The following is a 27,775-nucleotide window of genomic DNA, read 5'->3' as shown; positions in this document are numbered from 1 at the left end:
CCTGCCTCATGGATTGACAAGACCAGAATAAGATCTTTGTTGTAAGTACTTTGAAAACAAAACGTTCTCTCTCTCTATGCTCAATATTGCGCTACGAGATCAAGTATCACTATTTTCCATCCTTTTTTTGTACTGGTCTGAGCTTATTTCCCCCCCAGAGTCCCTATGAGATTGACGTTGCTTCAGTTTTCTTTCTTTCTTTTTTTTTTTTTTTTTTTATTGCTTCAGTTTTGTAGGGATGAGGCACAGAGGCTCAAACAGGTGCTGGACTTTCTGCAGTGTGCTGGAAGAGGCCTCACTATTTTTAAAAGTGTTTTGTCCTAATGTCTAGATACAGGTAAACCTGCTGAGGAATCTTACCTGACATTCCCGATTACGTAATGCTCCATTTGTGTTTACGGTGAAATCAAATTTTGCTTCTTTTTCCTGAAAAACCAGGATGGAAATATGGATTAGGAATATATTTTTTTAATGTTGAAAAATAAAGGGAAATTTAAGAAGCACAGGTGGTTGGTTATACAAATGTGAAAGTCGCCAAAAAGCTGGTACCTGACTGGGATTAAACTTCGAAGTACTGTAATCTTTCTTCATCAAAATATGCAAAACAGCATCATGGATTGTTAAGAAGAATATTGAGTCCTTGACTTCATCATCAAAAAATTCACACCGTGCCAGCTTCTCAATGAAGTCATCTGAAGAGAAGAAAGAAAGAATAACAGGAAGAAGTAATTGTTTGGCTATGGGTTTCTCCTTGAGGTTGGGGATTTGAACTTACATTTGCAAATGTGCATTTCACTGATGTTTGGTTAAGTGTTTGGGGGTTGCAATGGTACGAAACCAGTGTACCATTAGTACATTGTCTTCTGGAACTAAAGGACACCTTTCTAAGAAAATTACACATATAATGTGTTCATGTAAAAACAAAGAAGGAAAAGGTTCAAATGAGAAAAACTTTTAGGCAGGAGACTTGTGAGTTAATCTCCCTCGTTAATGACTGGAGCATCAAATGTAGCTTATTACTAAAAGCTGAGATTCTGCCAAAATAGAACGTATACTCATGGACCAGTGCCATGGTTCTGGATTTACTAGTTACTGCTTTAGTCCATTTTCCCAAAGGTGCTGGGTACTATCAGAAAACATCTTCCTTGGCACCGTACATTACCTCTCCAGTCATCTTTGAGGAATTCTATTCTTGTAGGCACTAACCAGCATTGTTTGCACAGATAACCAAATATTACATCATGTCTACTACATGCAAAGCTCTGGCTGGGTAATATGAAGGATCAAAACCTAAGTTAGACATGAATCTTGTCCTGGAGTGAAGGTAGAGCTCTTATATACTATCTTAATGAAAGGGAAATTGTTGTAGAATCATAAAGGCAGGAAGCAATCTGATTTTTTTCTTTCATGTTTTTTTTGGGGTCTTAAATAATGCCTAGCACAAGGTAGGTCCTCAGATATTTGAAGAATGAATAAGAGAGGCACAGATCATGTGCTATGGAAATTCAGAGAAAGAAGGGTAAAGGTTGTTTCCTCTTGGCAGGATTCTGGGAAAACTTGATGAAGCAGTTACCGTTTAAAAGAATGCCTAGGATCTGGAGAAAGAAGGATGAAGAGAAGGTATGAAAGGGTGGAGATGGGAAAGTCTGTTCACAGGCAAACTTTCAATATTGACAAGACCTAGCAGTGTCTGAGGGAGAGGGAGAGAGGAGGGCATTGTGGTTGCCAGAACCCAGGATGCAGGTGGGTGGTGGTGTGCAGTGAGAGGGAAGGTGATGATCTTAGTTGAGGACCAAGAGGGATGCCAGGCAGCAGAGGCAGCAGGAAAGGACAATCTCAAAACACCTGGGATGATGGAGAAAGAATAAAATTGTTTAAGAGATTAAAGGGTTACTGAGATTAAGAGAATATTTTTAATTATACGGAAGCCTTGAAACTAGAGTATATCTGTAGATTTTATGGATAGGAGCCAGTAGAGAGCAAAAAATTAAAGATGCCAATTTCACGCCTCCCTCAATTTCACTTGTCCTCCCCCTCCCTAAAATGTTTTCCCCCAAGATACTGTCAAGGTTGACTCCCTCACTTCATTCCAGTTGCTGCTCAAATGTCGCATTACTGGACATCCTTGATCACCTGTCTAATATAGCACTACCCCTGTGGCTCTATGTCTCTTAACCCTGCTCTTTTCTTCACAGTGCTTATCATTACCTGAAATATCTTTTTATTTGTTTATTATCGGGCTTTCCCACTAGACTATAAGTTTCATGAGAAAGATTAATGGGATGAGTCCGAAAATGGGATGGGAGAATATTCTAGGCATGGACAAGGACACTGATTAGTTCTTGCAGAGGACTTAGATGAGAACTGATAAGGATCTGGATTAAGGCTGTAGAAATGGAGAGGAAGAGTGATTCACTTCATATTTATGGTGACTCACTGAATATAGAGGGATGGGGAGGAGAAATTAAAGACGGCTCCAAGGTTTCTACTTTGGGCAACTGGGTGGGTATGTGGTGATGCAGTGATCAAGATAGAAAAGGAGAAGGAGTAGTTTTGGGAGGGAAGGTAATATATTTAGTTTTGAATACATGTATCTTAGGTACTTGGAGGACATCCAGATGGTTGAATACAGGGTCTGTAGCTCAGAAGAAAGGTCTGGGCTGAAGATGTAGTTAGCAGATTCATTAACCTGTAGACATACTTGCAGTCATAAGCATGCTAAGAGATTGGCTTAGAAAGAGTTGATAGAATTAGAACCATAGGGTTTAGGTTTGAACCTTGGGGAAGACCGACTGCGGTGTGGAGAGGAAACAATGTCAGACACTGTGGAGCTCTGAGAGTGGTGGGAAAGGACTCAGAAGAATGGTCTTGCAGAAGTCAGGGAGACAGAGGCTAAAGAAAGGTACCTCAATGCTAAAGTAAGCTCCAAGAGAATGAGGCTGGGCTGGGGGTGGTTGATCTTGACAACCTGGACATCATTGATGACCTTGGCAAGGGCAACCTCATCAGTGAGGTGAAGCAGAAACCAGGTAATTATGGGCCGATGAATCGAGGGAGGTGAGGAAAAGAGAAAACAAGCCTACTTTTCTAGGAAGTTTAGGGTAAACAGTGGTTACATATTCACTCCTTTGCTGCCTGTTAAACTAGGATTCAAATTGTAAAGTTAATTACATATTGACACAACTCAAATATAAATATGCTGTTCCCTAGAGATTTCTATTGGAAATCTACAAAGTAGATTTCCTTCTTGGTGATCATAAAAAGTGCCTGTTCTTTGGAGAAGCTGTCTAGATTGAGAGCAGTGAAGAAATTGTCAGAATATAAAAACAAAACAACTTACCATCAGTTCCAACAATATACACATCTACCTGAATCCTGATAAATTCTTGCAAGATCTGTTAAAAAGAAAGTAGATCTTCCTTAGGGAACAGTTTCACTTGTCAGAATCATAAAGAAAACTATCATAATTATGTCTTAGGGTGATATGTTGCTTTCAGAGCCTCTTACATTTTGAAACAAGACAATAGTATAGAGATACTAAAGTTAATAACAAGGCTCTATCACAGAAAGAAAGAAATCCAAAGGAAAGAACTCTAAGGAAGGATGATGGGAAAATGTTCTGCCTTGACTCACAAGATGAACTCTGATTTAATTTTAAAAGTTTCTTCTATGGGATGATCTTGACTTAGAGCTTTCATCTATATAAAAGTTAAAAAACCCCATGACCCGTACACATTGTTCTTTTTATTCCTGTCCACAGTGCCTGGAGGTATCTAGCACCAATGAATCTTTATCTGTTTTCCTGGTCTTTAGACTAAGAACAAAGGCCAGTAGTGATATGAGAAAGGTCATATAAGGTTAAGAAAAGTATCTTGTACTGTTGATCAGTTTAGCGATCATAAATATCACTATTATCATCAGTAAACACTTTTAGAGCCTCTACTGGGCTGAAGTAAGAATTAGGACCTTAAGGAAACCAAGGAAACCTAAGGCAGAGTCCCCATCCTTTGTGCTATACTGCCAAGATCAAAACATAAACTTTTTGTGTATTTTCTCCTCCAAAGCTAAAATAGAAGCAAAGAAAAAGAAAAGGCAAGCAGTCTCAAAAGTTATGTGATGTTTAGATTTTTTTTAAAGATAGTTTGAAGGAAATAAAATTGATCCTATTTTTGAATTTTATATCCAGTTCACCTATACTTAATAGATCTTAGGTCAGTTTTTATGTAGGCAGATTTCTATAAAAAAAATAAGCAAAAGAGGGGGACTTGGAATTCTTAAATTCTCTTGATATCTGTTTCTGCATTTCTGTTAGAAACTCATTATTTTAGAAATGCTGACGAAACTGTGCAAAGAAAACAGCCTGCAACCTGACTGTTACAAGTTCCGTTTTAAAATCACATGTGACATTTATTCTTTTGCATATCTACTTAAAAAAAACCACACATTATTATATAGTCAAGTGAAATCTCACTGGCTTATGAAAGATGAGGATAAAAACAAAAGGCCACTTTTTTGTTCCACTTTTTCCCAAGACCTCCTCTATTTCAGGACAATTTAGATACAACACCCGCAAGGATTTGAAGGCACTGCAGAATTGGAATTTAATAGAATTATGAGCATTGTTGTCTATAAGCGTACATTAGAAATTATATGCAGTCTCATGGGAAATGCACCTTTAAAGAGTTCTCTGAACATGCCCCACCTGCACTCCCTCCATGAAATATTCTAAGATTAAAATTTACTTCTACTTAAGCATGTGTTATCTAAAGGAGCATCCTTCCACAAATACACCTTTTTTACCTTTAGTGACTGATTAGCTGTTTCCATTCAGAAAAGAGAAATTACCATTTTGAGACCCCTCATTGATGAAATGTCAAGAAATGACACTGCTGAAAAGTCAAGAATGAGGCTGTGGAGGTTGATTTTAGGGACCATGATGTTGAAAGGAAGATCAGCGTTCCAGTCTATCTGGAAGGGCAGGTCTGTTGTATTGATGGGCTGATCCAGTTCTTCTATATTATCATTGTCCAGCTCTTCGTCAGAATCTTTAAAGCCATCAACAGTACATATATATCCTTTCTGCAAGAGAGGATACTAATATGCATAAGAACTGTGACCAAGAAAAACACTGTAGGCAAAGATGTCACAAAAAAAGAAAACTACAGGCCAATATCGCTGATGAACATAGATGCAAAAATCCTCAGCAAAATACTAGCAAACAGAATCCGACAGCACATTAAAAAGATCATACACCATGATCAAGTGGGGTTTATCCCAGGAATGCGAGGATATTAACAAATATTACAAATTGAAGGAGAAAAACCATATGATCATCTCAATAGATGCAGAAAAAGCTTTCGACAAAATTCAACACCGATTTATAATAAGAAACCCTCCAGAAAGTAGGCATAGAGGGAACTTACCTCAACATAATAAAGGCCATATATGACAAACCCACAGCCAACGTCATTCTGAATGGTGAAAAACTGAAACCATTTCCACTAAGATCAGGAACAAGACAAGGTTACCCACTCTCACCATGCTTATTCAGCATAGTTTTGGAAGTTTTAGCCAGAGCAATCAGAGAAGAAAAAGATATAAAAGGAATCCAAATTGGAAAAGAAGAAGTAAAACTGTCATTGTTTGCAGATGACATGATACTATACATAGAGAATCCTAAAGATGCTACCAGAAAACTACTAGAGCTAATCAATGAATTTGATGAAGTAGCAGGATACAAAATTAATGCCCAGAAATCTCTTGCATTCCTATACACTAATGATGAAAAATCTGAAAGAGAAATTAAGGAAACACTCCCATTTACCACTGCAACAAAAAGAATAAAATACCTAGGAATAAACCTACCTAAGGAGACAAAAGACCTGTATGCAGAAAACTATAAGATACTGATGAAAGAAATTAAAGATGACACAAACAGATGGAGAGCTATACCATGTTCTTGGATTGGAAGAATCAACATTGTGAAAATAACTATACTACCGAAAGCAATCTACAGATTCAATGCAATCCCTATCAAACTACCAATGGCATTTTTCACAGAACTAGAACAAAAAATTTCACAGTTTGTATGGAAACACAAAAGACCCCAAACAGCCAAAGCAATCTTGAGAAAGAAAAAGGGAGCTGGAGGAATCAGGCTCCCTGACTTCAGACTATACTACAAAGCTATAGTAATCAAGACAGTATAGTACTGGGCTTCCCTGGTAGCGCAGTGGTTAAGAATCTGCCTACCAATGCAGGGGACATGGTTCGAGCCCTGGTCCGGGAAGATCCCACATGCCACAGACCAACTAAGCCCACATGCTGCAACTACTGAAGCCTGCGCACCTAGAGCCTGTGCTCCACAACAACAGAAGCCACCACAATGAGAAGCCCGCACACTGCAATGAAGAGTAGCCCCTGCTCGCTGCAGCCGGAGAAAAGCCTGCATGCAGTAACGAAGACCCAACGCAGCCAAAAATAAATAAAAGAAAAGAAAAAAGACAGTATGGTACTGGCACAAAAACAGAAATATAGATTAATGGAACAGGATAGAAAGCCCAGAGATAAACCCATTCACATATGGTCACCTTATCTTTGATACAGGAGGCAAGAATATACAATGGAGAAAACAGAGCCTCTTCAATAAATGGTGCTGGGAAAACTGGACAGCTACATGTAAAGGAATGAAATTAGAACACTCCCTAACACCATACACAAAAATAAACTCAAAATGGATTAAAGACTTAAATGTAAGGCCAGACACTATAAAACTGTTAGAGGAAAACATAGGCAGAACACTCTGTGACATAAATCACAGCAAGATCCTTTTTGACCCATCTCCTAGAGAAATGGAAATAAAAACAAAAATAAACAAATGGGACCTAATGAAACTTAAAAGCTTTTACACAGCAAAGGAAACCATAAACAAGATGAAAAGACAACCCTCAGAATGGGAGAAAATATTCGCAAATGAAGCAACTGACAAAGGATTATTAATCTCCAAAATATACAAGCAGCTCATGCAGCTCAATATCAAAAAAACCAACAACCCAATCCAAATATGGGCAGAAGACCTAAATAGACATTTCTCCAAAGAAGATATACAGACTGCCAACAAACACATGAAAGGATGCTCAACATCACTAATCATTAGAGAAATGCAAATGAAAACTACAATGAGGTTATCACCTCACACCAGTCAGAATGGGGTTCATCAGAAAATCTACAAACAATAAATGCTGGAGAGGGTGTGGAGAAAAGGGAACCCTCTTGCACTTTGGTGAGAATGTAAATTAATACATTCACTATGGAGAACAGTATGGAGGTTCCTTAAAAAACTAAAAATAGACCTACCATATGACCCAGCAATCGCACTACTGGGCATATACCCTGAATAAACCATAATTCAAAAAGAGTCATGTACCACAATGTTCATTGCAGCTCTATTTACAATAGCCAGGACATGGAAGCAACCTAAGTGTCCATCGACAGATGAATGGCTAAAGAAGATGTGACACATATATACAATGAAATATTACTCAGCCATAAAAAGAAAGGAAATTGAGTTATTTGTAGTGAGGTGGATGGACCTAGAGACTGTCATACAGAGTGAAGTAAATCAGAAAGAGAAAAACAAATACTGTATGCTAACACATATATATGGAATCTAAAAAAAAGTTCTGAAGAACCTAGGGGCAGGACAGGAATAAAGATGCAGACATAGAGAATGGACTTGAGGACACGGGGAGGGGGAAGGGTAAGCTGGGAAGAAGTGAGAGAGTGGCATGGACATACATAGACTACCAAGTGTAAAATAGATAGCTAGTGGGAAGCAGCCGCATAGCACAGGGAGATCAGCTTGGTGCTTTGTGTCCACCTTGGGGGGGTGGATAGGGAGGGTGGGAGGATAGGGAGGGTGGGATGGAGACGCAAGAGGGAAGGGGATATGGGGATGTATGTATACGTATAGCTGATTCACTTTGTTATAAAGCAACAACTTACACACCATTGTAAAGCAAATATACTCCACTAAAGATGTTAAACAAAACACTGTATGTCAAGGATAAGTAGTGAATTTCTGAAGCATAGATTCAGAGTTGGGTCAATTGATGGGATTGTAAACTGTTTTATTTGGAGAATAAAAAATTTCTTAGAGGCTTCCCTGGTGGCGCAGTGGTTGAAAGTCCGCCTGCCGATGCAGGGTACACGGGTTCGTTCATACCCCGGTCTGGGAAGATCCCACATGCTGCGGAGCGGCTGGGCCTGTGAGCCATGGCTGTTGAGCCTGCGCGTCCGGAGCCTGTGCTCCGCAACGGGAGAGGCCACAACAGTGAGAGGCCCACATACCGTAAAAAAAAAATTTCTTAGGAGAATACAATTTTAAGGAGACCCTTAAAAACATGACACTAATTGACACACAAAGTACCTTGTTTATCCGGCATTTCATTTAAAGGAATGGAACCAACCTCTTGAACTACATTTTACTAAGCTTTTAGGTATAATATGCAGAAATGTGGGCAAGAAGCTTACCAGTGTCACTTGCAACAGACCTTTCTTCTGCAGTTTTCGGATTTTCTTCAAAGCTTTGTTGCGCTTGCGAAGAATTCGAAGTGGACTAAAGCCAACCTGAAAAGCCCATTGCTGTGTTACAAGAATGCTGAATATTCTGCTACTTATATAGCATAATTCTAGTTAATGGCATAATTCTACTTATACAGCATAATTAAGCGGGGTGGGTTGAGGGATTGGGGCACATAAAGCAGATATTTGAAATAAAATTTACAAGTGGTCCAAACATCATCATTGAGAGCATTGTATCAGACCTATGGTCTGCTCAGCCTGTATGCAGTTAACATTCAAAAACCTCTGTACCATCCAGGTTTTATCCCTAAAGTATCCATTAATGGGTCTAAATTCTATTTGAAGTTTTTGTTTTTGTTTTTGGCTCACACAACCCTTAGGGAATTTTATTTTATTTTATTTTTTCTATTTGTTGAATATGAGTGGCATCTAATTAGTATCCTGCTTCTAGATACTTTTTATTCTATTAAAATTTGTATGATTATATTTTATAATATCTACTATTATATGTCTTATTTTATACTTTTAGTGTTAGATCTGAGGGTAACGTTCATTTTTCCCCTTTTCAAAACAAATGTGTTCTTATTGTGGTAATATTTAGCTCCAGAGTAATAAGTAAGGAGGATCAAATTATGTAATAAAAAAATCATTGACAAAAAAATGTAGTGAGATGGAAAGATAAGTGAAAAGGACAGTATCTAAAGGCAGATAGACAGTATGATCCCATTTTTGTAAAAAAAAAAACTTGTTGGGTAGAAAGATATTTGATGCATAACAAATGAGTAAAAATAGTTAGGGTTTAAGGCAGAAGCTCTGTGCAAGGTACAGAGTGGACCAGAAGGCATGTGAAAGAGTGAGTGCTGAGCTTTTGTTTCTTAACCTTAAAGTCTGCTTCTTTGTCAGCTTCTCTCCAGTCCACCAGGGACACTAGTTGTTATTTAGTGTTAAATATTCATTTATATTATATTTATTCATTTCACTTATAAGTATTCATTTGCTATCCTGAATCTCTTCAAGGATGCAGTCAAATATTAAGGACTCGTGTTGTTTCTGAAGTTGATTCCCAAAGAAAATCTGTAGGAGATCATCTATTGAAAACCAGCAGCCCAAAGTCTTGTGGTAAATCTTTTTACTTTACAGCAGAATTTAATAAAAAGGGTCTCTATATTGGACCTTATACAAAAAGTCTCAGGCTTCCTTGGTGGCGCAGTGGTTGAGAGTCCACCTGCCGATGCAGGGGACACGGGTTCATGCCCCGGTCTGGGAAGATCCCACATGCCGCGGAGCGGCTGGGCCCGTGAGCCATGGCCGCTGAGCCTGCGCGTCCGGAGCCTGTGCTCCGCAACGGGAGAGGCCACAACAGTGAGAGGCCTGCGTACGGCAAAAAAAAAAAAAAAAAAAGGTCTCATTTCCCAACATGTTAATGGACCCCTTATAATGTAGTTCCACCTGCCCTGGGACACAGGATACAAAAACACAAACACAACCCAGCCTCAACATATGTGAAATGAATGACACTCCTGTTACAGAACAAGCATTTCTTCCCTAGATATTCAGTGGAATTAAAAAAAATTAATAACCCCAAACCTTACAGCATCGATAAGTTTCTGCTTAAAGAAACTAATGTTTGCAAAGTAAATAGGAGATGGACATCTGAAAATCTTCACACCGTCTGGTTCATACATCTGTAAGGCAGAGAAGTCATAGTAGATGGTGCCCATTAGATTTATATTAATATCATTTAGCCAATCAAAGAGAAAAATGAGTTTTCCTTACTTCAGAGTAATCTTTTCTATTCTTATAGATGTTGCTCCTGCCAACGTTAGCCAGCGTGCTACACTTGGGACTGTAGGAAAAATCAAAACCAAGTGAATCATTCATGCATATACGTTAGGCCTATGAGGCTAACGTCGATGTTTTCCGAGCATCCCAAAGCAGGCTCACTTTTCCAAATTTTAAAGGTTGGGGAATCCTCACGCCATCATGCCCTGGAGGGCATACACCTTCTTTGACTGACCCTCCCACAGCTCCTGGAACCGTGCCTCTCCTCCCATTTACCACATCCAGTTTACAAAGCACTTCCATATGCTTTGCCATTTTGATTCTGAATATCAGTTAGTGGGTGAAATAAGGCAGATACAGTCACCTCGTTGTATAGATAAGGACATGGAGAAGTATCATGATTTGCCTATGACCACCCAGTTTGTCTCTCTGTTTGATGGGCCCCCAAGAAATGAATGAAAATATAAGTGAATAAACAAGTGCAGGAACATTTCAATGTAAATGTGTTCCGTCAGTTCAGGATCAACCTTAACTATGATAACACCTTCTGTTCTAGAACACCTTAGATCCCAACAAGCCTTATCTCTCTGTCACGCCATGTGATCCAACATAGGCTGAGTGACCACACGGTGGTGACATTACACGGCAGAGATTTAAGAATCCAAAGATGTTTGGACTGGAATTCTGTTTGGAATTCTGTTAAAAATCAAGAATTCTAAGTAGCTTTTGTGGCATTTCGGGATGAGAGGGGCCTTTGAGAAGTTTTCTAATCCAGCTCCTTGATTTTCAGGTGGGAGTCCAATCTAACAACCCATCCAGAAGAACAACAATGCTCCCCCAGACACGGAGAATCTCAGAATCTTCTCAGAAATGCTTTCCCATGTTTAACAAGTCTGAGACAAAGACAGTAAACCTGCTCAGAATAGAATTACCACCAGTTTACAACTGGGCAAACAGACTCAGAGATTTATGATTTCTTTGAATTGGTGTCAAAGCAGGGAGCAGACCAATAACTGGTGGGATCTGGCTGATGCTCTAAGGTTGGGCCATTCTTTCACCCTCAGGCCTTGGGGTGAGGCAGAACAGATTGGCCAATCTTCTCTTCCTTTTTTTTTTTTTTTCCTCTCGCTACACGGCATAGCATGTGGGATCTTAGTTACCCACCAGGGATAAACCCTCGCCCCCTGCAGTGGAAATGCGGAGTCTTAACCACTGGACCACCAGGGAAATCCCAGGCTTAGCCAATCTTGATAGATTTGCATACCTATCAACTAAACTGCTTTTCCCTTAACAAGTGACAGGTTTTTTTCTCCTCTGACCTGGGCAGGTCAAAGCCTGCAAGGATGCAGACCACAATGAGCACTTACAACTGGGTCCTGAAGACGATAGTCAGGAGCTGAAGCGCCACACTAGCAGCCAGGCCTAAACCGAGGCCCAGGACAACGGCAAAGATGAAGGTCATGACCCAAATTAGCTGTCAAAAGAAGGCAACACATACACCACCGTTTACTCTCATTTAAGTACAGTGTCCTAGGTCCAGAGCTATAAGAAAGCATGAACTTCTAGGGCCCAAAGCAGAAGTTGGGAGTGCACAGCAGAAGGGACCTGCCTTGAGGTCATTTCTGCTAGCTCAGGTTCTGAGCTGCAGAAACACAAGCAAATCTTTTCAAAAATCCCAAGAGAGTGTATCCATTTCTAATCCCATCCCTGGGCCAGTTAAGGAAATGATCGAATCTGTCACAGCGAAAATTCCAGAACCAGCTGCTCTTTGTCAAAATCAGCAAATTAATTGGTAGAGCCTGGACTAATCTCTTACTTTTGGTCCTCTGATTTAATTAAAGGCTACTGTCTCTACCAGACTCCTAGCATGCCAAAAAAGTGTTAAAATCCCTAACACTGATCTATCAGCAGCAAAACTAAACCAAGTGTGGTTTATTACTTTATGCTTGTTAAGTACCATAAGCTATGTTAACAAGCCTTTTTACACCACAGACTTTGACCCTGATATAATTAGAGACATGGGCTTCTCATTGTAAGGCATGCTGAGAGCGAGGGGAGCCTTTATAGAGTGTTTCCAAAAGGAACGTTCAGAATTTTTCTTCACAGATTCTCTGGAAACTAACATATGATGCAATGAAGAACAGAAGCAATGCATACCCTAAGATTCAGAGAGTTTCTGTGGTGTTAGAGGTGACTTCAAGAAGTTTTAGAACAGATCTAAGAAGTTCTCTCCTTGTGTTTCATGGACCATTGCCTACTTGTAAGTAGCTCATCCTTTTACATTAAAATCCCAGAGAATAATCATTAGAGTATGTAGTTTCAGGATAGCAAATAAAACAAACTCAGGTTATTTAAACAGACAGATAGAAACAAAATTTCACTTTGTTTGCAATATAAATATGCATTTTACATCAGCATTAAAATGTCATTCTGATTCCTCTCAAATACCATCGCCTCTACTTACACAATCATACTTATCCTTTCGCCACAATCTTCGTATTTCTGTGAACTGCATCAGCATTCCTTTCAAGTTTCCAAGGGCTAAAGCTGCCAGGACAGACTGTGAAAAACATAAAGAGCAGATGTACTTTGAGATAATCCAATAACCATAGAGAAGCAAAGGTGAAGGTTGTAAATAAGTGAGTCCTTTCCAGGGCCTCAAGGCCTATCAAAGGATACACCCTTTTCTGGTGTGCAATGCCATGCACGATACACCAGACCCGGGACTGTGAGCTGTCCCCAGCCATGATTTTGTCCCCACCACAGTGACAGGGACATGCCATAGATGATCTGATAGCATTTACTCACCTGTACCTTGGGTCAGAGAAAGGCAGATCTGAAGACCTATGACCAAAAGAAATTCTTCCCAAGCAGAGGTGGTCTAGTGTATGTCTATTTACTGTAGGTAGGGAGAGGGGGTTGCTCTTTGTTTAAAAATAAAACTTGGGGGGACTTCCCTGGTGGTCCAGTGGTTAAGACTTTGCCTTCCAATGCAGGGGGTGCGGGTTCCATCCCTGGTCGGGGAGACAAGATCATGTCTCGCGGCCAAAAATCCGAAATGTAAAACATAAGCAATATTGTAACGAATTCAATAAAGACTTTAAAAATGGTCCCCATCAAAAATATCTTTAAAAAAAAAAAGAAACTTGGGGAGCTTGGGGTCTTGGAATCAGAATTCAAACCTTGGATGATGATCAGTGATCATGTCATTTAGTAAGAGGAAGCCGAAGATCACAGAGAGGTTCGCAAAGATTTGACGCCGACTCTCTGGGACAGTGTGAACCCTATCTGTCTTGTTCCCTACTAGATCCCCAGAACCTACTGTGGTAAATGCACGTGGGAGGGGCTTCATAATTATTCAGCGAATGAGTGGGTGAACTAGTGAGTGGAAGAGGCAGTAGCACAGCCTCCTTTAAGAAGCCTGATGGTGATACTGCTGAACAGTAGAGTCACGAAGAGGGGTCTGGGTGGTCAGCTAAGCTCAAGTTTTTGTTTCATGGCATGCCAAAATGAGATAATTTGTCTTGCAGGAATGATGATAATTAAGGTGAAAAATGCTGAATGGCACCCTCTCTTCCTTATTTGGGTTTTAACACAATGGTAGGAACAGGCCCCCAACCCCTGCCCCCAATTCAGCTGTTCGATTCTGAATGGACTATGGAATTTGTATACTGACTACTTTCACACCATAAAAGAAATGTACAAAGAAAAACCAAACACAGTTGGTGTTTTCCTATCTCAAATATAGTTTAACTGATCTAGACATTTTTAATTTTCACAAGTTATGTTTATAATTTAATGCCTGACTAGTTCATTTACTCACTGTGAGAATACAGGTTGTTGTTTAGAAGACTAAATATTGTCTTAAGTGACTTTAAAAAGGAAATTACACACAAATGCACACCAGTTAAAAAATGGGGGAAACTGGATAAAGTCTGTAATCTGGTTAACAGTACTGTACTGATGTCAATGTACTCGTTTTGATATTGTAGTGTAGCTATGTAGTTGCCCTGCCCCCCTGCCATGGTAGCTGCGTGAAAGGTTCACAGTACTCTGTACAATAAGCCTGCTGCTTTGGGGGACTTTACTATAAAACACGTCAAGTACCACCTGCAGAAGAGACATATTTTTTCTTTTCATTAGGCATTATTTACCACCTGGTCAGTATTCCATGGAAAAACAACTTGAAAATGGGTAAACAACATATATATGTATAACCGAATCACTTTGCTGTACACTTGAAACTAATACAACGTTATAAATTAACTATACTTCAATTTAAATTTTTTTTAAAATTAAAAAAAATTGAAACATTTACAGTGAAATACATACACAATAGAGCACTTTAAAGAAAAATAAAGATTACAGAGCCCTGAGAAGCCATAGACAGGAAAAGGGGAATCATTTTACCAGGAACCAGGTATCCATACTGTAATTGATATAAAGGATTAATTGTAAACAAAATGCTTAGAACTCTGCTGATGCTTAGTAAGCGCTCAAGGGACGTTCATTCTTAGCTATCATGAAGGGTTATTTTGTCCTTATATGATAAAAAGAAGTAGACCAGTTATTCAGATGAAACAAAAACATTACAGACACAGTGGTCTAAGAAGGAATTGTCACATGGTTCCTTTACAAAGTAGGGCCTTTGATTAGCATCCTGGACAGTGTCACTGGTGTGGTTTATTCACAAAAGAGATAGGATTTTAAACAGCAATTGTTTTTTTAGTTTCTCCCAATTGAAGTGGGTGAGGTATAGCCCAGGGATACACATGGGAGGAAGCACACAGGGCAGAATTCTCTATTTCGGGGAGCTGTGTGTGCATTTATTTTTATTGAGATATACATTCTTATACACATTATTTCTTTGGTGGTGACTTTTTGACCCATTTTATGCCATTCCTCTGGAAATCAGTAGGTTAGCATAGGAAGAATGCATAATTTTAGCAAAGAGTACTGTGCACTGCTTGGCCACATTCGGGATAACTGCACTGGGACTCCAGAAACCTTGGACAAAACTCGTGTTCCAGCTACTAATCAACAAGGGAAAAGGCCTAGATAACAACCAACAGACTTTGGTGGGCTGTGTCCTATCTCTATGTCCTTTGTAGTCAGAGGTAGAATAGAATGTTTGTAGAATAAGAATAACAACAATAATAATCTTTACAATAAAGGCTAGCATTGGGACTTCCCTGGTGGCGCAGTGGATAGGAATCTGCCTGCCAATGAGGGGAACACGGGTACGATCTTTGGACCGGGAAGATCCCACATGCCGCAGAGCAACTAGGCCTGTGCGCCACAACTACTGAGCCTGCGCTCTAGAGCCTGCGAGCCACAACTACTGAGCCCGTATGCCACAACTACTGAAGCCCACGTGCCTAGATCCCGTGCTCCACAAGAGAAGCCACCACAAGAAGAAGCCCATGCAAGGAGAAGCCCACGCACCACAACAAAGAATAGCCCCTGCTCACCACAACTAGAGAAAGCCCCTGCACCGCAACGAAGACTCAACGCAGCCAAAAATAACTAAAATGTAAAAAAAGGCTATTATTTATTAAGTGTTTATCATGTGCCGCACCCTGGGCTAAATATTTCACGTGCATTATTTCATTCAATTTTTGCAACAACTCTGTGAGGTGGGGACTATTTCCCTCCCTATTTTACAAATGGGCAACTTGAGGTTCAGAGAGGTTAAGTAATCTGCCCAAAACACACAGGTAATAAGCGGCAGAGCCACTTAGAAGTACATCTACAGGACTAGAGCCAGTGCCCCCGTACTCCCTCAAAGTCAAATTAACACCACAAAGAACAAGGTATTGACCATCATCTGGTTTCCTACAGATCCTGTATTTTCTAGGGCCTGCTGTTATTTTTGTAACCTGGATGCTGCCACGGTGGACAAAGCATTAAACTACGCCCTCGAAAATTACAGTTCAGGAGAGATGGAGAGAGGAGCATGAGGTAAAGGTACAAGGTCAAAGTCTAGCTGTTGGCTCCCATCCAGCAATCTGACAGCTTTGGTCTTGGAGTCAAACCAAACTCTGGGAGCTGCAGGGCGTATTCCTAAGAACAGGTTGTGTGGATGATAGCACCATTCTCTGAATTCGATAGAGGCCCTGATGACCTCAACCTTTAAGAAAATCTTCACTTTAGTCAATCCATATCGAAGCTGCAGTGCCAGGATGCCTTCCTATGTAAACATTAATTATATCTGGGGCTACAAACATAGCGGTTGAAGAGGAGAGTTGATAAGGCAGAGTATGAGTTGCAAGGGTAGAGCTGTTGGATATTTGCATTCCTAACATTCATAAGATAGTGCCAGGAGAAAAAGAAATAGTTTTGGCCCATAGAGTATTGGCTAAGAAGAGGACCTGAGAGTTTGTAGATACTCATTTTCCCTAGTTTAGTTTGTGCTTCCTCAGTTTAAGAACCAGGGTCCTTGATTCATCACCCAAAGGAGAGAGATGTCAGTCCGAGAGAGGAGTGCTACCTTTTGCAGAGGCTCCAGGAGAAATCCAATGGCTAGGATGACAATCAGCACAATGACAGCAGAGAGAAGGCCAGCAACCTGTGAAGATGAGAACATTCTCATCACAGACTCAACTTTCCTCCCCGGATCCGCATCCCCAGTGACTCAAGCTAGGACGACCCTCACAGCAAAGATCCTCCAGTACCTGGGTTTTGCCTCCTGTACTCTCCTGGACCCCTGATCTGGAGAGGGCTGTACTTGCTGCAAATCCTCTGAACGATCCACCGAATATGTTACTCACTCCCAAGGCGATTAACTCCTGATGGGAGAACAAGGAAGAATCTTCTTTAGATGCGGCACCATTGATATTATGCATGTAGAATAGTATATAATGTTGCCTAATTAGACCCAGCGTCGGTTTATACTTACCTGATTGCCGTCAATGGGATAATCGTATTTGAGGGAATAGACGCTGGCCACAGAGAAGGCCACTGCAAAGCCAACAATGGCAATGCCAAAGCAGTCTCCGATGGTATCTCGGAAAGTCTGCACATTAGGTGTGATAGGGGCCTGAAACCTGAAATTGAAATTAAACAAGTCAGAATGTCACCAACCTGCTTATAAACCTTCCACGGTATCCATTTGTTCTCAGGAAAAGTGCAAATTCCTTAGCAAGGTCCCAATTACCCCTCCTCCACATCTTGCTTAATTACTACCATTTTCCCAGAATTTATACTCCAGCTATACCAAGCTTTCTTTGTTTCTCATCACCCATCATCTCTCACCTTGACAGCTTCTAATTTGCTGTTGCCTTTCCCTGAACCATTCCCCTCATCCCTATCCTTCCCTCCAGAAAGTCTTCTCTCACCCACAAGGCCAGGGTTAGGCAAGATTCTCTATGCTTCCCCATTTCTTGATGACTCCTGTTTCCATCCCTGCCCCTCTCTCCATCCAGACCCAGAGCAGGGACTGTAACTTGTTCATTATTCTATGACCAGGACCAACAATGGTCCTTCACAGCATATATCAGGTGGTCAGCAATTGTTGGGCAAGTCAGTGAATGAATGAATGCAATCTAGGCTGAGTTGTGCCTTTGGAGTATGACTAGCAAGAATTTAGCACCACTGAAAGCCTTGGAATCTGTTATCTTACTGTTGAAAAGCAATGCCGCCTGTATTTGATATGAGTGTAAATCTAGTCCAGTGATAGTGATAAATCTGATATGATTTTGCTAGCATAGCCACACTATAGTGTACACTTAGATCAATATAAGCTTTGTGCAAAATGTCTCAGATCCCACTTGTATTGTTACATTGGGTTGCAAAGTATCACCCATTATGCCTCCAATAGCTATCCGTGGATGAAGGCTCTTTGAGCAAACACAATTCTGAGAGAAGGAAAGCAAGAAATTCTTCCCTTCATTGATAATGATAACCTTTCATGGAAAACCCTTAGCAAACAGATGGGCGTTAGACTCTGCCCCGCACTCCACAGAACTTCTAGAGCCAACCGTGGCCCTGACAGAGGGGGGGTTTCCATTTAAAGTGAGATAGTGTCAGGGAAACATTCAAGTCACAGAGGATACTCCTGTGCCTGTGTCTCATGAACTTAGAGCAGTTAAATAATATTTACTAATTGCATTATAAAGTCCAAATATCCCAAAGTCAACATCAATTTACTAAAATGCTCAGCTCCTATAAACATCTGTTTCTGACCTAAAACTTATTGGAGGTAAGTTAATTGGGTCCATTCAACTCTTTTTTAATTGCTATTCATGTTTTGTGAATGTTAATAAATTTTTAGCTCTAATTTTGAAGAAGTACTATTATTTCATATTCTGCAGCTTTCATAAATCAGAAAGTTAGCTTGGAATATTATATATAATCTAAAACCAGTGGTACAATTATAATCTGCATTTTATACCAAAATAACCAGAAGCCTGCTATCATTCTTTTTTTCTAGCCTCTAATCACCATAGGCAGAGTGGTGTGATGGAGATTCACAGTCTGAAAACTTGATTCATTTCCTGGCTCTGCTACTTACCCAGGTTCCTCATTTGTAAAGTGATGATAATAACACTTGTTCTCTTTTCTTCATAATTTTTGTGGGAGGGTCAAATAAATAATGAATGTGACTACTGCTGACACACTGTAAAGTACAAAGTACCTGTAAGCTACTATTACAGGGCCCCACTGGAATCTGAATATATCCTTTGTGTTTCCTTTACTATTTCAATGATCTCTTTCCTTCAGCCAAGTTATTTGCATTCAGTGTATGTAGCTTCACAAAGTCACTTCTAAGGTGTCATATTCATTAATAACAGATTAGCAATAATTAGCAATCGTTACCTTCCGGTTATCTTCTATTTGCAATCATCAGAAATCTAAAATGCTCACTCGATTATCACTCAGAAAAAATGGGACTGTAAAAAGCATGTAGGGGCTTCCCTGGTGGTACAGTGGTTAAGAATCTGCCTGCCAATGCAGGGGACACTGGTTCGCGCCCTGGTCCGAGAAGATCCCACATGCTGTGGAGCAACTAAGCCCGTGCGCCACAACTACTGAAGCCCACGCTCTAGAGCCCGCGAGCCACAACTACTGAGCCTGCGTGCCTAAAAGCCCGTGCTCCGCAACAAGAGAAGCCACCGCAATGAGAAGCCCGCACACCGCAAAGAAGAGTAGCACCCGTTTGCTGCAACTAGAGAAAGCCCAGGCGCAGCAACAAAGACCCAACACAGCCAAAAATAAAATAAATAAATCAATTAATTTTTAAAAAAAGCTTGTAAAGTGCCTAGTACCTAATTTAGGTGCTAAATTAGGAACAGCAGTAATGCAGTTTGAACACTTACAGTAGGCCAGGCACTTCAGGACATCACACATATTAACTCACTTAATCCTTACAAGAACCCTATGTAATAACCTATGCTATTTTTAGCCCCATTTTTACAGCCAAAGACATTAAGGCACAGAGTTCATTTGCCCAAGATGAGGAAGTGAGTCTGAAGTAAATCCTAGGCACTCTGCCTCTAGAAAGCATGAGTTTGCTTACTGGGCTACACTGCCTCTCTGTAGAGTGTAATGACCTATAATGTGAGTTACCCCTTTCCCCACCCACACACACGATGGAAGGAGGTCCATTGACATTTAAAATATATTTACTAAGTAATGTCTCTAAGATTGTAACTCAGAATCCTTACCTTTTATTTCAAAACCTTTCTGGCAAGATCCTCTTTAATTTTGTATCTACTTATCTATCTAGTTTGTGTCTCCCAAGATGTTTAAATAAAGCATAATCGGGCTTCCCTGGTGGCGCAGTGGTTGAGAGTCCACTTGCTGATGCAGGGGACAAGGGTTCATGCCCTGGTCCGGGAAGGTCCCACATGCCGCGGAGCGGCTGGGCCCGTGAGCCATGGCCGCTGAGCCTGCGCGTTCGGAGCCTGTGCTCCGCAACGGGAGAGGCCACAGCAGTGAGAGGCCCACGTACCGCAAAAAAAAAAAAAAAAAAAAAAAAAAAGCATAATCACTTGAAAGTTGCAGAGTGGAGAGAAACACTAGAAATAGTCTTTCAGCTTCAGCCTAATTTCTCCCATTTAAGTTAAAAGTGATATTTGTGATCCAAATATTACAAGTGGTAACACAATTTTATCTGATGATAAAAATATTTTTTGCTTAAAAATATATATTTGCTTTTAATAGAATTTAGTTAGTTTTAAGTCAACAATGCAATGCATATACATGCTGATTCCTGGAATAATTCTCAAATACTCCTAAGCATGGGGAGGGAGGGAGGGTTTTTTTGTTTTTGTTTTTTTACAGGAATACCACCTTTCCTTGGTAAGCAAGTTGAAAGAAATTGATGCTATGGCCAGAGGGCAGAGAGAGGAAAGAGCACAAAACTGGATCTCCCTCCTCAATCCAATAAATGCAATGGAATACGTTTTCAAATTCCTTGTACAAGCTGCGCCTCCCATCCTTCTGCAGCGCTAAGAGTTGCTCTGGGCTTGTCTTGAATTTGATCTTCAGAGGGGACAGAGTGTGCCCATCTGGATTGCTCAAGCAGCGTGTGGCAGGTATTCCTTCAGTGTCTCCTTTGAACTGTTGGAACTTGGCTCCAGTAACCTCAAACAAAACATTACGTATTGTTTATAGTAATTTATGGCCAAGGAAATCTGGTTTCCCTCGGTTCCTTTTAAGGGAAGGAGCAAGTTTACTTTGCCTATTTTTCTATTTTCACTATCTCACTTTTCTTGCGTGTGAGCCCCTTCTGGTTTGTGAGTTCTTCCACACAGAGAAACTTTCTGATGTTAAGAACTGCACACCCTATGTCCTTTGTGACTCCCTCCTAGAAGGAGAGTAGTGAGCCCTCCTCCTGGGTGCATGATGGATGCCAGATACAGGGAGGGTTCTGAGCTGGATTCATGCATTTCAGCTTGAAGTCGTTCGTCACTACTGCTTACTCTCTAATTAGAGCTTGGAGATGCCATAATAAGAGAGACACTTACCCACTTTCCATCTCCCCAACCACGGCCACGTTAAACCTGTTTTTGAAGTCAAAGCCATATGACACAGCTGTTGCGATCACAGTCTGCAAAGTTGCAAATTGCCCAAGTTAGAAATGGGAGATGTAACTAAGAGTCTTGCTTTGAAAAAAAAAAATACCATTGCCAAAAGCCACCCCTTGACTTATTGAATAAGAATCTCAGCTCAGGTTTGGCTACTTTTTGAAAAGTCCCGAGGCAATTCTAATGTACCACCAAAGCTGAGAACCACAGCTCCATTCCAATGGGTCTCTCACTAGGATTCTCAGAGGTCTGCTCTCTGCCCCATCCTTGTCTTACATGGAAAGAATAAACCCCAAGTCATCAAAGCAAGTTATTAAATTCTGAATAAAGAGAAAACCATACTAAATATGATACCCAGAAACTGCAGAGAGGTCACCGGTCCCACTAAAGCCTCCTGATCTACAGACGGTGAAGGGCTTTAGACATAAAAACACAAGACTAACGAATTATGAAAGAAAGTCTTGAGACGATCAGTTACCATGATGAGTTCAATTGGAATGGGCACTGGAAGTTTGGCTTTGTAGCGCTGATTTATTTCTTTAACCACAAATACCACCAACAGGATAACCAAGGATGTCACAAGGTCTGCAATATTAGTCTTCTCTATTTGTGAGAATATGGAAGTTAGTACCTAGAGTATAAAAGTAAAAAACACCCAAGTGCTACATTAATGTGTAATTTGGATATAACAATTAATTCCAAATAGATAAAAATAAACATAGACGTGAAACGACTGACAGATTGATAGCAATTCCCTGTTCTGCTGTGTTAGCCACGAGTAATTGTAGAGACTAGCATGGAGATATGAGAAGCGTAAGTCAGCACAGCATTGTCACCACACTGGTTTAGGGATGCTCTTCGTCTAGTGCTGAATTTTCTTGCACGTTTTTCACATTTTTATAACTGGTCTCTTCTGCTCTTAGGTGTCGTTGCCATCTTTTTTATTTCACAATCAACACTACTGCTCTGTCCAGGGAATAACCTTTGACCTCTGGTAGTTTTTCTTAGCATGTATCCTCTTAATTCCTGGCTTTTTTGTTTTAATGTTCAGACCCCTCATAGTTCTTCGTTGACTCTGTCACTTTTGGAAACTACTTTCCTGGCTAGCTGTGCAGTTCTCTAAGCCAGTTGGGTGCCGTATCTGTGGGATCCAGACAGCTCAAGCAGGTCCAAACTGGATCCCAAATGGCTCCCAAAAGACTCCACTTCTGGAATAGCTCTGGATGGGAGTGAGAGAGGGCTGGTTCCAATTTGGAGGGAGTTTGTCTCTGATTCCCAAAGACTGTCTTGACAGAAGCACTAACAAGCCCAAAGTCAGTAAAAGGAAGGAAATAACAAAGATCAGAGTGGAAAGAAATGAAACACAGACTAAAAAGACAATAGAAAAGATCGATGGAACTAAAAGCTGGATTTTTGAAAAGATAAAAGAGACAAACCTGTAGCTAGCCTCAGAAAGGAACAAAGAATGAGGACAAAAATACATAAATTCAGAGGCACTAAGAATGCTCTCTGTTCTACAGAACATCCTTTAGAGGAGAGAAGAAAGAACCACTGTTCTATTTACATATTGGCCAATTTCCTTTTGTTTTATAAACAGGGATGCATAAGAGGCAGAACTTCAATTCTAAAAGAACAAGACCTGCTTTTTAGAAATAGGGAAGCACTTCCACTCAATCAGCACATTTCTTTCAAAATAAGATTTTGAGAAAGATTTTAAAGCTTGGGACAAACTTTTAATAATGGGCATCGATGTTTTTTCTTTTTAAAAATACTGAAGACTCAGATCTAAGAGAAGTGGTAGTTAATTTCTGTTATTCAAATCAGCTGATGTGGTATATGGTAGCTGTGGTAGATTTTCAGCATTGTTCTCCTTGCCACTTTTTCTTAATGTGAATACATTTCACAGCCCGTTGATTTCTTGGAAGTTATAGGTAAGTCCTGCAGCAAAGGCACAAAAGGAAAGTTCTCCTGGAAACATGATAGTGAATTTCGTGTATTTCCATATTTTTTAAGCAAAAGGAATACTTACTTTGAAAATTGAAAATGGATCAGCATGTGCTGGGACTGTCAGCTGAAGAATAAATTTGAGCTGGGAAACCAAAACGTGAACAGCGGCAGCTGTGGTGAAGCCACTGATTAAGGATTCGGACAGATAAATCACCACGAAGCCCAGCTGCAGAACCCCCATGAGCAACTGCAAAGAGAGAGAGCAGAGCCTTTGTTAGTGTAGATTCAGAGAACACCTCGGCAGACTGAAGAATCAGCTACTGTAATGATGCAAAATGTGGAGGTCAGCCTCCACCCCTGTGTCTTGAAGAAGCAAGTGTTGTTGACTCCTGGAAAACCTTCCATGCAAGGTACCACCCTCTGCTTCCCTCCCCCATCCCAACACCCCCCACCCCAAGGTGGAATGTTACATGGTGTTCCAATAGCACATCAGTCCAGTATACTCCCAAGAACTAACAGGTTTCTTCTCTTCCCTCTTTTGAAGGTGCGGTATCTTTAGGAGACTCACCCATAAACCTTTCATAGCAGAATCTTATCTAGCATTAGCCCTCATAAATTTTCCCGGGGAATTTTCAGTTACCCTTTACAGCTGCTGTCGCATGCATGGGCGAACGTCCATTCAGATTCCCTCAAACAAGTTGCTTGATTTTTGTTAGGAAATACGTAACTGTTCATGACATCAAAAGTGCTTGATTTTAAATGAGGGCAAAAGCGGTTCATTCCCCCAAAGCTTCAGGATTTTGCAAGAAAGTAAATGGATAGATGCTTGGCCTACCTCTCCACTCCTGACCCCGGAATGCAAACTGAGCTGTGAGTTTGCAAATGCACTAGGATCAGAGATGCACTCGGACTCCATTGTTGAACTGACCCCACTGTTGGTCAAGAAGACCCACCACTTATGTCTTGGTTTGAATTGACTCTTTTTTTCTTTTTCTTTAAGGAATGGTCTTAACTAATAATATCATTAGCCATAAACTTAGGCAACATCTTGAGGAGTCTGACATTTTCACTATCTAACATCTTGAGGATAGGGACATTTTCATAATCCAGGCATGGTGACAGGGGTGTGGCTTGGGAGTGAGGCTTTAAACCCCTCCATAATCCTTTTCAGCTTTCTCCAAATCTTTGACATGGACAATTCAAAGCGCAAACGCCCATCCCTTCGAAATAGACTGTAGTCAATGAGGAATTAGAAAGAAAAAGTTCCCAAGCTGCCAGTTTCTCTATTGCATAGAGTTCTGTTTAGTGAGTATATAAATTCCCAGGTATATTATTGAATTCAGCATTTCACCTGTCACCACATGTGCCTCCCCACTCTTATTTTTTCCTTCTCTCTAGACCCATGTTCAATCATCTTTGCAAAGTAGACCTGCCCTTCCACTTCTGGCTGTGGTAGGTGACTCTTAAATTATTTCCAATGGGCTATTGAAGGAGGCATGTAAACTAACAGGAAGAGTCGGGAGGGGTGGCAGGAAGGAGAAAAACCACAAAGATGTGTACCAGTCAGGACACATAAATTGGGGAGGGTAGATTCTGTGACAGAGTACTCACCTGGATGATTCCAGAAAGAATTGTGACCGTTGCAGCCACCATCACCTTATGATCATCTAGTGATGAATCATTAGCCACTGAGCTATTAGTGACTGTCGGATCAGCTGTATCAGCTATTGGGGTTAATCTCACAACTACTGCTCCCACCATCATACTGAGAACTGGAAATGGACCTAATAAAAGAGAGGGCGAGTTGTAGTCATTATGTCTCCCTATAACACAGTTGTCTTTCAGCCATAATGTAGCATATGAAGAGACTGCTGTCTGGAGTTCTGGTCTACTTCCCCAAGCCCCAGTCCTAATTCTTACAAGAAACTATGACTCCTCTCCTGGATTCTGCACAATTTGGAATTGATGCAATGCGTGGCTAATGGCATTCATAAAGAAAAGCAGTGTAAGGATCAATTAGCCCAGTAGTTCACTTACCCACTGATATGTGTCTAGAAGTGCCCAAGAAAAAGTAGATTATGACTGGGAAAAAGGCTGCATACAACCCATAGCTTGGGGGGATGGTGACCAGCAGAGCAAATGCTAAACCTGTAAATACACAAGCATCAGGGTCCTTATTTCATGCAAAGGGATCATAGAAGTTTTCATTAGGCTCTTCAAGTATTTAAGATTGTACCTTAAAAATTATTTTATTAACTCAAATGTATCAACGATGTAAATGTAAGAGCTAAAGCTATAAAACTCTCAGAAGAAAACTTAGGTGTAAACCTTTGTGACCTTGGATCAGGCATGGGTTTCTTAGAAGTGACACCTATAGCATAAGCAACCAAATTAAAAACAGATAAACAGGGCCCCATCAAAATGTAAAAATGTGTGCTTCAAAGGATACTATCAAAAAAGTGAAATGACAACCTACAGAAAGGGAGAAATTATTTGCAAATCGTATCTTGGATAAGGGTCTATTATCCAGAATTATATAATTAACTTTTGCAATTCAACAATAAAAAGACACATAACCTAATTTTAAAATGTGCAAAAGATTTACACAGACATTTCTCCAAAGATGTACAAATGGTCAGTAAGGACATGAAAAGATGCTCAACGTCATTAATCATTGGGAGAATGCAAATCAAAACCACAAAGAGAGTCCATTTCATGCTCACTAGGATAGCTAAAATAACAAAGGCAGACAATAACAAGGGTTCACAAGGATGTGGAGAAATTTGAACCCTCACCATTGCTAGTGGGTTATTAATGACACAGCAATTACACTCCTAGGTATATACCCAAGAGAAATGAAACATGTTCACACAAAAACTTGTGTACAAGTGTTCATAATAGTATTATTCATAAAAGCCACAGCATGGAAACAACCCAAATGTCCATCAACTCATGAATGGACAAAATGTGGTATATCTATACAGTAGAATATTATTCATCCATAAAACGGAATGAAGTACCTGTACATCATGGATGAAACTTGCAAACATTATGCTAAGTGAAAGAAACCAGACACAAAAGACGACATATTCTGTGACTCTGTTTGCACGAAATGCTCAGAATAGGTAAATCCATTGAGACAGAAAGTTGTTGCCGAGGGATGGATGGAGAGGGGATGGGAAGCGATTGCAAGAGATTTTGGGGGATGGTTGTAGTGAAAATGTCTTGCAGTTAGTGGTGATAGTTGCACAACCTCGTGAATACACAAAAAACACTGAATTGTGCACATTAAAAGGGTGAATTTGGGCTTCCCTGGTGGCGCAGTGGTTGAGAGTCCGCCTGCCGATGCAGGGGACGCGGGTTCGTGCCCCGGTCTGGCCAGATCCCACATGCCTTGCAGCGGCGGGGCCCGTGAGCCACGGCCGCTGAGTTTGCGCGTCCGGAGCCTGTGCTCCGCAACGGGAGAGGCCACAACAGTGAGAGGCCCGCGTACCGCAAAAAAAAAAAAAGGGTGAATTTTATGATACATGAATTATATCTCAAAAAAAAAAAAGAAGTTACCTTGCAGTACAGCCACCAGCCCTGTGCTGATTCCAGAAACAATGTCACTGAGGAGCCATTCCTTTATGCGGTACGCTGGCAACCAAGATGCTATGGGGAACAAAGAGAGGGCAATTCTCTTGGCCTTTTGTGCAGAACAGCTGAAAACATTGAAAGCCACCGTTCAGTTATTAATATCCAATTTTAAGTTTAGTACCTATTGTACATGGAAAATTGGTAAAGATAATATTATTATTTCACTAACTTTCCCACTAACATTCACCTCCTTACCCATATCAACTGCCCCCAAAGGATTGACCACCACCAAAGGATTTTTTGTTTTAAGAAAAATGTTGCTTTTCTTTAGCCACGATAGAAATTATCTGTCATCCTCAGCTTGACTTTACAACACTTTGATGGAGAATTTTCCTCTGTCCTCATCTATCAGTTCTCTGGTATGGAGAGATTGTGTTGAGAGCCAAGATTGGTGTTCAGTTTCAGAGACTACTTTTCTAGCCCTGGCAGGAAGTAGGAGGTTTGGAAACCAAAGATAAAAAGACTTTGGAGAGGGGGGAAAAATATTTGAAAAAAGAAACATTTTAAATCTTTAATAAGTAGCCAATTACAAATATCTGTTTGAAAAAAAAAAAAAAACTTTGGAGACTGTGGGCTATAGCCGAAAGAAGAGCTTGGAAGCTTAAAAATTTCAGAGAAAGTGTTTCATTTACTCCTAATGCCAGTACCTTAAAAAAAATATCTTACCGGAACCACGTTTTGAGATGATCCAGAAGTGTCTTATGATGTCTGTGTTTCTTCTTATGTTCTTCGTCAAAAGCCTTTGTGGAATACACTGGCCTGGCCACGACGTACTGATTCCCGATGGGTTCAATCAT

At 40.5% G+C, this 27,775-nt stretch overlaps 1 protein-coding gene across 1 annotated transcript; it reads right to left on the bottom strand.

Moving 5' to 3' along the window:
* On the bottom strand, positions 1 to 27,775 carry SLC26A3 (solute carrier family 26 member 3; the record flags this gene model as incomplete). The annotated part of the gene is made up of 19 exons (XM_082846903.1): positions 1 to 426; positions 550 to 692; positions 3,341 to 3,395; positions 4,846 to 5,079; positions 8,533 to 8,628; positions 10,176 to 10,268; positions 10,360 to 10,429; positions 11,733 to 11,839; positions 12,830 to 12,925; positions 16,856 to 16,933; positions 17,040 to 17,153; positions 17,264 to 17,411; positions 21,336 to 21,418; positions 21,874 to 22,026; positions 23,425 to 23,589; positions 24,954 to 25,126; positions 25,380 to 25,490; positions 26,904 to 27,043; positions 27,645 to 27,775. 19 exons carry the CDS (start codon positions 27,773 to 27,775, stop codon positions 328 to 330), a joined length of 2,289 nt encoding a protein of 762 aa, XP_082703029.1. The 3' UTR covers positions 1 to 327.

Source organism: Leucopleurus acutus, assembly GCF_964270905.1.
Source record: "Leucopleurus acutus genome assembly, chromosome: 9".
Lineage (NCBI taxonomy): Eukaryota > Metazoa > Chordata > Mammalia > Artiodactyla > Delphinidae > Leucopleurus > Leucopleurus acutus.
The sequence above is the reverse complement of the archived record's forward strand: the minus strand, read 5'-3'. Positions and strand labels throughout refer to the sequence as shown.